The 11,205-nt window shown below is 35.6% G+C and overlaps 2 protein-coding genes across 4 annotated transcripts; one reads left to right on the forward strand and one right to left on the reverse strand.

The window, feature by feature from the left end:
* Nucleotides 1-671: 671 nt before the first annotated feature.
* Nucleotides 672-2,807, forward strand: LOC115969991. The gene is made up of 2 exons (XM_031089635.1): nt 672-738; nt 1,564-2,807. The coding sequence occupies exon 2, from the start codon at nt 1,573-1,575 to the stop codon at nt 2,632-2,634; it is 1,062 nt and encodes a 353-aa protein (XP_030945495.1). The 5' UTR covers nt 672-738; nt 1,564-1,572; the 3' UTR covers nt 2,635-2,807.
* A 978-nt stretch (nt 2,808-3,785) lies between these two features.
* Nucleotides 3,786-10,801, reverse strand: LOC115971902 (70 kDa peptidyl-prolyl isomerase-like). Of its 3 annotated transcripts, none has more exons than XM_031092004.1 (13): nt 10,474-10,801; nt 10,296-10,385; nt 9,936-10,196; nt 9,727-9,807; nt 9,570-9,650; nt 8,733-8,927; nt 7,885-7,974; nt 7,586-7,761; nt 7,100-7,222; nt 6,864-7,010; nt 6,026-6,153; nt 5,815-5,935; nt 3,786-4,133 (listed from the first exon to the last, which is right to left on the reverse strand). In XM_031092004.1, exons 1-13 carry the CDS (start codon nt 10,667-10,669, stop codon nt 4,038-4,040), a joined length of 1,785 nt encoding a protein of 594 aa, XP_030947864.1. In that variant the 5' UTR covers nt 10,670-10,801; the 3' UTR covers nt 3,786-4,037. The 3 variants fall into 3 exon arrangements, with proteins under 3 accessions (XP_030947864.1, XP_030947863.1, XP_030947865.1); XM_031092003.1 differs by having other exon boundaries at nt 3,828-4,133; nt 7,885-7,983; nt 10,474-10,795; XM_031092005.1 differs by lacking the exons at nt 9,570-9,650; nt 9,727-9,807; nt 9,936-10,196; nt 10,296-10,385; nt 10,474-10,801 and having other exon boundaries at nt 3,828-4,133; nt 8,800-8,884.
* Between the last annotated feature and the right edge of the window lie 404 nt (nt 10,802-11,205).

Below are 11,205 nucleotides of genomic sequence, written 5' to 3' on the forward strand. Positions count from 1 at the left end.
TCAGAGTCACCTTCCTGTGGCCATGGTTTTCTGTCTTTGCGGTATATTTAAGAGCAATCTTTGTCTTCCTCGGTGTTTTCTTCGCTGCGTTCATCTTATTTGGCTTCCTACTGCTGCCGTCAAAACTCTCCGGTATAGTCAAGCCACCGTTAGAAGTCGCATCAACACTGCAAGACCATTGTCTTCCTCAAATTACCGTCACAGAGCCAAACTTCATTCAAGGGATCTTCTCAACCTTATCAAATCTCAAGATTTCATCAAGTTTCCATCTTGAGTTTGAGAGGGGGTGTTAGAGATATATTAGCCCATTAGTATAGGCCCAAGCCTAATTCTACTTTGTGTGCAAGTCAAGTCTCCTACTTGTACTAGAAGTCTATTAGTCTAGGGTTTAGTCTACTACATATACACATGTTATGATTCATTATAACACAGGATTTGTACTACACTCTAATATATTATTAATGTAACCCTTTAGGGTTTCCTCCGTGGATGTAGGCCGTTAGGCTGAACCACGTAACCCTCGTATGTTACTATATTTTATACTTTATGCTTTCGTTTCCGCATCTATACTAGCATATTCAACATGGTGTATCAATGCTAATATTTAACAGTTTATAAATATCATGTTTCCATTCCGTTCCTTTTGCCTCATTCTCGTTTTTCTCATATATACCGTTTCCATTAGCATCATTTTTTTCTCACATTGCTTATTAGACTCTTGAATCTTCAACGACTAAGGTGCGACTCATTTTCCCATTTTTGCTCTCTGCTGTGTTAATTCCCTTCTTGTCATACTCTAAATACCCAATATGGTAAATCAGTATGTGTTTCATCTTAGTACGTAATTTTATATGGTAATAGTATACGTATTTAATTAACAGTTGGAATTTTGGAATTTTTCCTAGTAAAATTAAGAGTTATATGTGTTTCATCTTTGATGTTAAGTACTTGCATGGCCTGTACTACTTAATTGTTTTCTCTGTGTTATTCTATATGTGCTGCATTCTATATAAACAATGATTTATCAGGATTTGTGCTTTGAAAGTAGCAGTAGTAGTATTTAATTGTACAGTTATATCTGTTTCCCACAATGGTTTAGCTCGGAGAGGTAGCTAGAGAGTTAGAGAGAGAAAATGTTAGACCAATTTTTATTAAATAAATATCTAATGATAAGATTTTCAAAATTTTGAAAATCTCATCATTAGATTATGTGTTCTTTATGATCTTCACACGTATTTTAAATGTCATATCAATTAAATGTTTTTTATTATTCAATTCATAAACTTATCTTTTATGCATAGTTTATAAATTCACATTTGATAAGGTAATCTTGAAATTTTACCATGCAACACGTATTTTAAATGTTATATCAATTGAATGTTTTTTATTATTCAATTCATAAACTTATCTTTTATGCATAGTTTATAAATACACATTCGATAAGGTAATTCTGAAATTTTACTATGCATGGAGGGTTTGAGATTATCCTTATTCTTATTGTCTTGAAAATTTTCACCATATTATTGTATTCCCAACAGCTTTTTTTTTTATTTTTTAATATAGCTATTGGAAATGAATTTCGACCCGGTGTTGGAGGCCAAGTTCCCAGATTTATTCTCTGAAGACTCTGGTGTAAGGGACCGTGCTTTCGGTACCGTAATGCGACAGATTCATTTCGCGAGACGGAATACTTCATCCATGATGCCTCTGCTCGAATTAGTTTGGAGAAACAGAGGACAAAACGTTCCACTTGACACTGCCAAAAAAGTTATCGAAATCCTCAAATTGCTTGCGGTGTATAGCATAGACCCATCGTTTTTCGCTCACACTTGGGCATCGAAAATTGTCTTGGACATCCTTGCTCAACATGGGATTCGTGAGCTACACGATGCTATTGAGGACTTGTTCATCAAATTCTCACAGGCCATCTGCCTGAACATGCAATTGGGTGACAACAGGATCAAGTGTTTCATGGAAGAGAACTTGATATGTGTTTCTATAGCAACTCTAAACAAGTTCATTCCTGTTGATGATAAGAGCTTATTGAGTGAAGGTCAAGCACTTTGCTTCAAGGCTATAGTGGGAACTTTGTTGTGGAGCTATAGCTCTGAGAGCATTAAGGAAAGTGTTGTGTATTGGGTTGGTCAAGTTCTCGAACAAGGTCAAGGTGAATTGATTCATGTCAATTTGTTAAACAAGGTACTTGAACGTACCAACTCTCAGACCCATACAAGAATTTTTGTCATAATGCTTACGGGTATTGTGAAGGTTTTAGAAAAGGCTAAAAATACAAGGGATGTACCACTCTGCATGCGTGCTTGTGCATTTTTGACTAACCTTTTGACCAACTCATATCTCATGGATTACCATCACAATCTTCTTGTTCAAAACCCATTTCGTGTTGCTCGACTTTTCATCACTCCAGATTCTGAACTTGTTGTTCCTGGTGATAAAATGATGAAAGAAAATGTGAAGGTGTCCTTGTCAGCTCTTCAGAAGCTTCGGGAAATTCTTGAAGAGTGCCACTTCGGATCCAGCCCTGAATTTATCGATAGTGTCTCTGATGCCTTGTTAGTACTCGAGTCAACTCAATGTGATGAACTTGTGAAGTGTGCATTTAATAATCAAGGATAGATGAGTTGCGAGGCAGGTTTGGTGTTTAGACTATGGAGTATAGGGTTTATAGACTAGTACTACTACGTACTGTCTTGGTTTTTTTCTTGTTTATTAGAAAGAAAGTGAGGTGGAAAAATAAGAGTTGGGATTGATGGACTTATGGTTATATCGTTTTGTTATGTTATGTTTTCAGCTGCTTTATATATGTTATGTTGAAAAACGAAGTGTATGTAGTATGCACTATTTTCACTCTCTCTCTCTCTCTCTCTCTCTCTCTCTCTCTCTCTCTCTCTCATGCTCTCATGTCAGAAACGTGAAATTAGTATTTGCTCCACAAAAGAGAACATGAAGTGGAACCTCAAGCATAAAATTGAAAGCCAAATCTCATTTCTGTAGGCTGGGATTGTTTATGTATTTAGCTAATATTTCATAAATTACATATGCAGCCAAGATTATAAAATTTAATGACACATCCAACTAAAACTATTGTTAAAACAAGATTAAGATTCTTTCACGGGGCCAATAAGAAATGGAATACAATTGCAAACTTGAGAAGATGACTTTCAATATGAATTATCAATTTCCAAAAACGAAGAGATTATAGTTTTTTAAGGAAAAAAAATTAGGATTCCCATGGAACCAAGGATGTCAAAGAAATTAGGTCAGATCATTAGTCTCTCATCCTCTCTTCAGAACAAGAACTGAGTAAACTGAGACCGGACAAGGTGGGGCAAATGCATTTTGCAATCCTCCTTATGTAATTTGACTTGACTTATCCGACTTTTTACTGAAAATTAGTTAAAATATAATTGTATCGAAAGAAGTGAGATTTAAAAAAATTATAAACCAGCAAATAAGTTTAAAAACCTAAACATAAAAAGCCAATGGGAAACAAAAACTAACTTTTAGATGTTAGTTATATGTGAAAACGGATGTTATCTGTCGTGCCCAGTCTCATCCCACCCTGCTCCCTGCTCCCAAATGAACATTGACCCCCCCCTCCAGCGATTGTTGCCCAATTTCAGGGTGAACAAGGCTGGACATGCACTAACATAGATTCTTCATTGGAATCCATGCTTTCAACCAAAAATACAAAAACAAGAATTTCTTGTTTTTGTATTTTTGGTTGAAAGCAAGAAAAGAGAAGAGGATAACGATTTGGCTCAAACTAAAACTACAAAGTTTATGTCAGAGGAGGATCATATTGACAATGATTTTAAAGTCTTAAGGACAAAATTTTCCAAATTAACAACAGATCTAAACCTGGATTAACTCATTTGTATTGTTGCTTAATGATTTTTGAATATTTTCTTTCCTGTGTCTGTAATTACAGTTGCGGCTTTATAGTTTCTCGTACATTAAACATCACATGCTTCATGAACCAAGTCTTTCCAAAAGAATCAACAGCCACTCCACCACCATCAGGAGTGGGCAGAACTATCAGAAACTTTTTCCATTTTCATTCCCACGACCTCTTCATCTGTTTTATCATCCTCTCCTTTCTCAAGCTTCAATTTCTGCCAGAATAAACAAGAAACAGTCACAACAGATATTGTGAATAATCCATAACACTAACTTCAGTGATCATAACCAGCATATTCCGTGAAAGTAACATATAGAGAAAATTTTTCAAAATGAAAAATTCATAACCATTTTTTAAATTAATTAATTCTCCAGCACAAAAGATACTCTGTTCTTTATGCAACCCATAACATACAAATGGAAAGGTAGATAGATAAGTTAAATCCAAATGGCCCAGGGTTTGTGACCCCTTGTTTGCATGGGTAACTTTACTAAGCCAAAAACAAAAAGGGGAAAAATGTTCTAGGGTTTTATCAATAGCAATTTTTCAACTAAGAGAATTGTAATCTACAATGGTGCATACTAAGACATCCCTATAAAATTATGATTGGCTTCCATCCATGTTGGTATATGAGGCAACCCTTTTTTCCCCTTTTAATCCACAAAATCATTTGTGAGGTTTCTAGGATATATATCATTTCAAGGTCACATATTACGTTGAGAGACAGATGCCTGGTGACCAGATTGAAATTTGATTGATTCCAGTGATCCAGATTGTTGCTAAATTGATGCTAAGCTATTATGGGATTCAATTGCTATTCTAATTATAAATTTATAAGTTAATTTTACTTTCTTATTTGATGCAATTTAGAACTCTATTTATAGGTCCTAGAGGAAACATTACTGGTATGTTTATTTTGATAAATAGATTTCTATTGGAGATATAAGATATTACAAAGTTTGGAGGTGTGCTAATAAGAAACTCTAGCTCTAGGGTTCAGGCTGCTCTTGGTGCTGAAATCTAAGGTTGTTCTGTTTTCTTTATAATGCACACAAGCTCTTTTTGCAACTTTGTCCTGCATCAATATCTTTTAGATGATTCCTTTAGAGAGGACAGATAAATGCCTCAAGTTCTACCAGGAACATATATATAGACATTATTTTCACTAAATTCCCATCACACCTATGGTCATCTCACAAAAGTGTGATTCAAGAGGTAATATGCATCATGTGGTTCAACTTTCACCATCTAAAAAGCACTTTAACTGCAGATTTCTTTCCTAAGTATTTTTACTTTATCAGTGTACCATCATGCCAAAGTATTTAAACTTGTAAAAAATGCAAAACATGAATGTCTGATGATTCTTAAAAAGATAAATCATGGGAAAAAATACATATAATTCTTGGCATGATATTTACGGTAGCAATTAAGGCAGAGGTGGTAGCAAAGATGACTGAAATTTATGGTACCTGAAAATATGGCAGTAACGAAGGAAGATAGGTAAGGATGGTAGTGCATGGGAGGGGAAGGTGGTGGTGCTTGCATTGTAATGATGTTGACATGGTTTACAGTAGCAATCACTATGATGAAGATTTTTATGGTAGTTAAGTAACAATCCCAATGTGGATATGCTTTAAAAGTGCCCTAAACAGTGAATCTGGTGATGTGAGTGTAGTGGTTATGGTAATGCGTTGGTGACTGTTAAGAATCATGCATAGCCAATTACGACTGTTAAAAACAAGTTCCATCATCAAATGTATCTATTTGCCAAATTTTGCCACCTAAGTTTCTTGCTTCTAGAAGAAAGGTACTTCCAGACGCAAGCCAAAACTTGCATAATATTTTCCAACTTCATGATCATTATAAGCTAATAAGATAAGAGAAACATCACTCACCTTCGTAGCCACAGGTGTGTCCCTTGTCTTATGTGCAAACATGTTCATGTAGAGCTTTGACTCTCTCTTGTCGCTCTCAGCTTGAAGTTGCTTCAAATTCTTCTGAATCAACTTCACCTCCCTGGGGATAGAACCATACCATGTTCAACAGAGTGCCATAATATTAAGACTTTTAATCGCGCATTGAGCAGATTAAAACACCTTCAGTTACCTGTTATGAGGATCAGCCTCAAGAGCTTTCTTGATGTCTAATTCAGCAGAGACCAGATCTGCAGTTTCCATATAGGCTTGCGCCCGCCTGTACAAAGCTTTCACATTGTGGAACTCAATGTCTAGCACCTGATGGAGATCAGAATTTATAAAATGAGATTACATCTTTCCTGAAATTCCACCTCTCTATACAAAGAAACTGCTTATACTGTTGAAAGCTCCACTATGTTCATTTTTTATGGTTGCTGTATTTGCCAATCTGTCACCAGTAGTAATGTCCACATCTAGGTACTGATATATACTGCCATCATATTATATTTTTTTTGGGGGTGGGGGAGGGTGGGGGGTAGGGAGGGAAAAGAGCATTAATAATTTCAATTAATCCCTTCTCCATAAAATTATTGAATTGCTGTGAAATCATGTGGCATGCCATGAAAGAGTTGTGATAGCAATAATTTCAGAAGAGCTAGACCCAACTTCCAAGCCCCATAATAGAGCCCACAAGGTGAAAAAGTAGTCAGATTAGCAAACTTTTGATCACCACCATATTGTTTGAGATGAAAATTAGTTGGAATTTCCTGAATTCAGAGAGCTCATCATTGGATCCTAATGGCTGCGTTTTGACACAAACAGCAATGGCAGGGACCAGACTATGTTGCTTTGCTCAATTTTTATGTTATGCATAATCTCTATTATAAATTTGCTTTTATTGTCAATCCTTCCACTAGTAAATATGCATAGTTTTCTCTATCTGGAAAAAAATTTTCAAGTGACACAATGCTCTACTCCTCCAGATAAATATCGGTTGCTTTTCTATTTTTCTTTTTTTAAGAATCTACCTCTGAACATAACTTGATTGCTCCCTGAAAGTCATGTAGTTTGAGGCTACATGCTGCACCATTCAACCAGCAAGATACTCTTAATTGTTCAGCAAGCTTTTGCTCATCATCCTCAAAGGATCCATCTTCATTAACAAAGTCTGCAGCCTGGGAGAATACAATAAAGCAACTCTCAAATTTGAAGCTAATCAAATGAATAATTAATTTAGGCATCACACATGCAAAAATTGAGTTACCTTGTCATATTTTTTCCTTGCTCGTTGATATTTCCCAGTTTTAAATAGTAGATTGCCTTCTTCTTTCTTCATTCTAGCTGCCTCAATCTTCTCATTGTTACTCATTTCCCATGGTGCTTTTACCTTTTTACCATAGAGAAATAAAAACTAATAAGTAGGCAACGACATAAATTAGACAAATATATTATAGAAAGGATCCAGACATTCAGTCTAGCAGCATATACTGGGGTTAATACATGAGGAGATTACAATGAAAAACATTGAAAAACATCCTCAAAATCTTGTTTTTAGGAAAAAAAAGTGTCCAAAACTGTATATGTACAAAAAAAAAATGTTCAAATTGGAACACCTCATCTGTAATGTGATGAGATTTCTCTAATAAATAAAATTAAATTATCCCACAATGTAATGAGAATTTTATGAAAATTTCAGAAAGCAAAGAACATCTTATCTGTATGTCTACAATTTGATCAAAACAATTATTACCTTAGTAAAATCTATCATTTCAACTTCATAAAATACATTTGAAGATGGTGGAATTACAGCAAGATCCTGCCTTACTTCACTGCTTCCAAATCCAAAATCAGGATGTATGGTCAATATTGCCCGTTCTCCCTTCTTCATTGTTGCCACTGCTTGGTCTAGACCCGCAATCACTTGCTCTACAGACAGCAAAAGGCAAAGTCCAGTCAAAGCTGATTTTAAGTTTTCTTCATGATAATTTGACAAAACACAAAGTATAACATAGTCCAGATATCAAGAAGAGTTTTAGGAATAAAACTGACCTTCATCAGTGATAAATTCCAAAGGCTGCTCTCCATCAATTCCTTTTTTCTCAAATATGGTGCCATCTTCTAGCCGTGCCATATAGCTAACTGAAAAAGTTGAAAGTAAGAATAACAGTTTCATATATAAAATCACATGACCTTTCCTTACAGGCCCATAATGTATTTCAAAACATATGAACCCACTTAAATTTGCTTTTACCAAATACAGGATTTTGTTTTTCCCCTGAAAATTTTTATTGATGCTATTCATTGTGCATCATACCATAATTTTTTTACCTTCTTTTTTTTTTTTTTTTTTTTTTTTTATCCACGGTTGCTCACTCTGGATTATACTAGAACCTTATTTCATATATTCTTCTTCTTGTTCTTACTTTCTAATTAAGAGAGTTCCACATGAAAATAAAGAGATATATCAGATTCATAATTTTTTTTTTTTTAAAACTTATTTTTTTGATATGATTGGAAGATTCATAAACAATACACACTCAAGACTTTTCCAAGTTTAATACTAAGCTTTGAGTACCAGCCTTAATTATAAGGGAAAAGTATGAAGCTTTCTGCACACCAGGTGCATATGAAATGACTTTAAGAAGTTATCTACGTGTTAGATATTTCATTACTTCTTTGCATGAACAAAAGAACAATTTGTATAAAGAACATCGAATTATCTGAGTATGACTGCATATGTTAAAATTTACCAAATAACATTTCATATCTTATTTATAGACCCTTGAAATTCTAATTCTAGTTGAGATTGAAGTAAATTCCATCATTCATAACTTTCCAGTCCAAGTCAATTTTGACGATATTGCTTAAGTTAATGGCATATGCATCACTATACTTACTAGTAACAGTTGCACCTTCATTGGGAATGACAGCCCCTTCACCTTCTTTTAAAATTTTCTTAAGTACCTTGGAATCACCAGTAATATCAATAACAGGCTTGAAAGACACCAACTCCACATCAATGTTGAGTATAGAACCCGGGGGGATTGAATGAACCCCATTATTTGCATCCCTCCCCTCCTCTCCAAAGGCATCTACAATCATTTTTAAGAATTAGAGTTAAAAAGTTTAACCTCGGACAAGATCTTGAAATCTTCGAAGTTATGAACAAGAAAAGTTGAAATTATTTTATCAAAATATCTGGCTTCCATGTAAATCAAAAGAGAATTAAAAACAACTGATTAGCTAATACCTAGCCCAAATATATCAATCAGAAAGGATCGTTGATAGTATGGATCACAGAACTCAATCTCACAAAAAGTGCACATATGTTTCTCACTCCACTTAATATGATATGAACTATGAAGCACTTGTCATGACCTACAAGACTACACTCAAACATACTAGTCATAATTTCCGAATATTTTGTTACATTGAGGTGGTGGGATTGTGATGGACAATTTGGGTTCACACTCCAACTATTGAAGTGAAGATTGGGTAACAGGTCGGTCTCAACACACCTCAAAACTCAACCCTAAGAACAGCAGAAAATTTAAATCCACACAGCAACAAAAGTCTAGGCACTCATTAGTTATCTATCTCACCATTGTTATTTCAATCTCTCTCACATCTCAGTACAATTACTACACTCAAGAACGCCCCTTGTCTCCGTCTATCTTAAAGAGAATTTCATAAGTTCTAACATAGCTTGTTTATAACAAGGAACAAATACATACACTGAGGCTGAACAACTAATTTGGCCTTCTCTCCCCTTTTCATGGTCATTATTGCTTTTTGCAATGCTGGACAAAGATGACCTGAAAAAAAAAAAACCAAAAGGTTAATTCCAATCACCATGAATTGGCATACAATTTATTATCCAAAAAGTATTACCATCTTTCACATAAAATTCAACTCCTTCTTCCGAAGTTTCTGCAACAATAGTATCATCATCTAGCGCAACGCGATACTTCACTGCAGTGCATTACCAACAAAAACCACTTATAGCATCTCCAAACAAAGCAAATAAAGCTTGACATTGACACAATCCACACATTTCTAACAAAATTATACCACAAAATAACTAAGCAGTTAAAGAGTACCAAGAACTTGGTCCAAATCGCCGGGTTGTTCATTGCTCTCTCCCTTGTCCATTATCTTCTTGATAATTCCACCGTCTCTGCTAACATCCACCACAGTTATCCATGAGACGAGTTCCACTTCAAACTGAACAACCGAATCAGGCTGAACAACGCCGTGGCGGCCCGCAGCCCCGTAGCCTAATTCAGGAGGCAATGTGAACAAAGCAATCTCCCCTTTCTTCATTGTAACTATAGCATGTTCCAATCCACTAACCACTTCACCTATCATTATCAACCCCTATTAACTTTAGCAATAAGCAAAATTAAGCTAAAAGCTAAATCAAACAGCAAACAAATTCAAAATTATCAGGAAATAATCACCGTGACCAAGCTTTATAGTCAATGGCTCATCATCTCTATCTCTTGTGGAATCGAACTTTGTTCCGTCAAGCAAAGTACCAACATAATGAACTGCGTTTTGATTCAAAAAGTTTCAATATCAATCATTTCTAAACAAGAGAAACTACGAGAGTGATTGGCGAGTTGTACAGCACCGTACCAGTGGCTTCGTCACCGAGCTCAGGGGTTTCCCAGCCATGGCCGAGCTTGAGGAGCTTTTTCTTGAGGCCAGAGATACTGAGCTCGCGCTCTTCGCCGACCTTGAGAGGAGGAGCTGATTCGATCACCTCCCCGGGTTCTTCGTCATCCTCGTCGTCCTCGATTTCCGAAACGTTCGTCGCTTTTTCTGTCACCATGCTGGGCTTGGTTGTACAGAGCGTTGTGGGTTTTTTCTCCGGTGAGGTTAGTAGATAATTACTATGGGAGTTTGGGAATTACCAGGATGTCTGAGAATCACGGTGCTGGGCATGAATGTTATTTCGAAGTCGTACAAGGGTATCTTGGTAATTTCAACTTTTTTAATGACCGAGAGACTGTATACTCAATGGTGATTAGTGAAAGCTTACCCAGTGAGATTAAAATTGGGTTTGGATCGAGTCCAGTGTCCAAGACTCAAATAAATTTTAGGAAAAATTACACTTTACCCACATGTGGTTTACCTCTAATTCTATGTGTCTATCCGTGGTTCAAATTTTGACACTTTACCCACCTGTGATTCCCTCCGTTAAGGCTCTGTTACCCACCTTCGTTAAAAAGAAGGTTAAATATGTATTTTTACATCATTTTTATGTATCTCTCCTCCCAAAACATAAAACACATAAAAATTCAAGAGAAAACAAGATCAAAATGTACTATTGGTAAAAAATATTATGCAATTTCTTAGAACTTCAAC

This window comes from Quercus lobata, chromosome 12, assembly GCF_001633185.2.
Source record: "Quercus lobata isolate SW786 chromosome 12, ValleyOak3.0 Primary Assembly, whole genome shotgun sequence".
Lineage (NCBI taxonomy): Eukaryota > Viridiplantae > Streptophyta > Magnoliopsida > Fagales > Fagaceae > Quercus > Quercus lobata.

What these genes read in the sequence shown, in the direction of transcription:
- LOC115969991 (XM_031089635.1), top strand. Translation starts at nt 1,573, where the DNA reads ATGAATTTCGACCCGGTGTTGGAGGCCAAGTTCCCAGATTTATTCTCT.
- LOC115971902 (XM_031092003.1), bottom strand. Translation starts at nt 10,669, where the DNA reads ATGGTGACAGAAAAAGCGACGAACGTTTCGGAAATCGAGGACGACGAG. An exon ending in CGATTTGGACCAAGTTCTTG is followed by an intron (nt 9,808 to 9,935) that starts GTACTCTTTAAC and finishes AATGCACTGCAG; the next exon opens with TGAAGTATCGCGTTGCGCTA. An exon ending in TGAATTTTATGTGAAAGATG is followed by an intron (nt 9,651 to 9,726) that starts GTAATACTTTTT and finishes TTTTTTTTTCAG; the next exon opens with GTCATCTTTGTCCAGCATTG.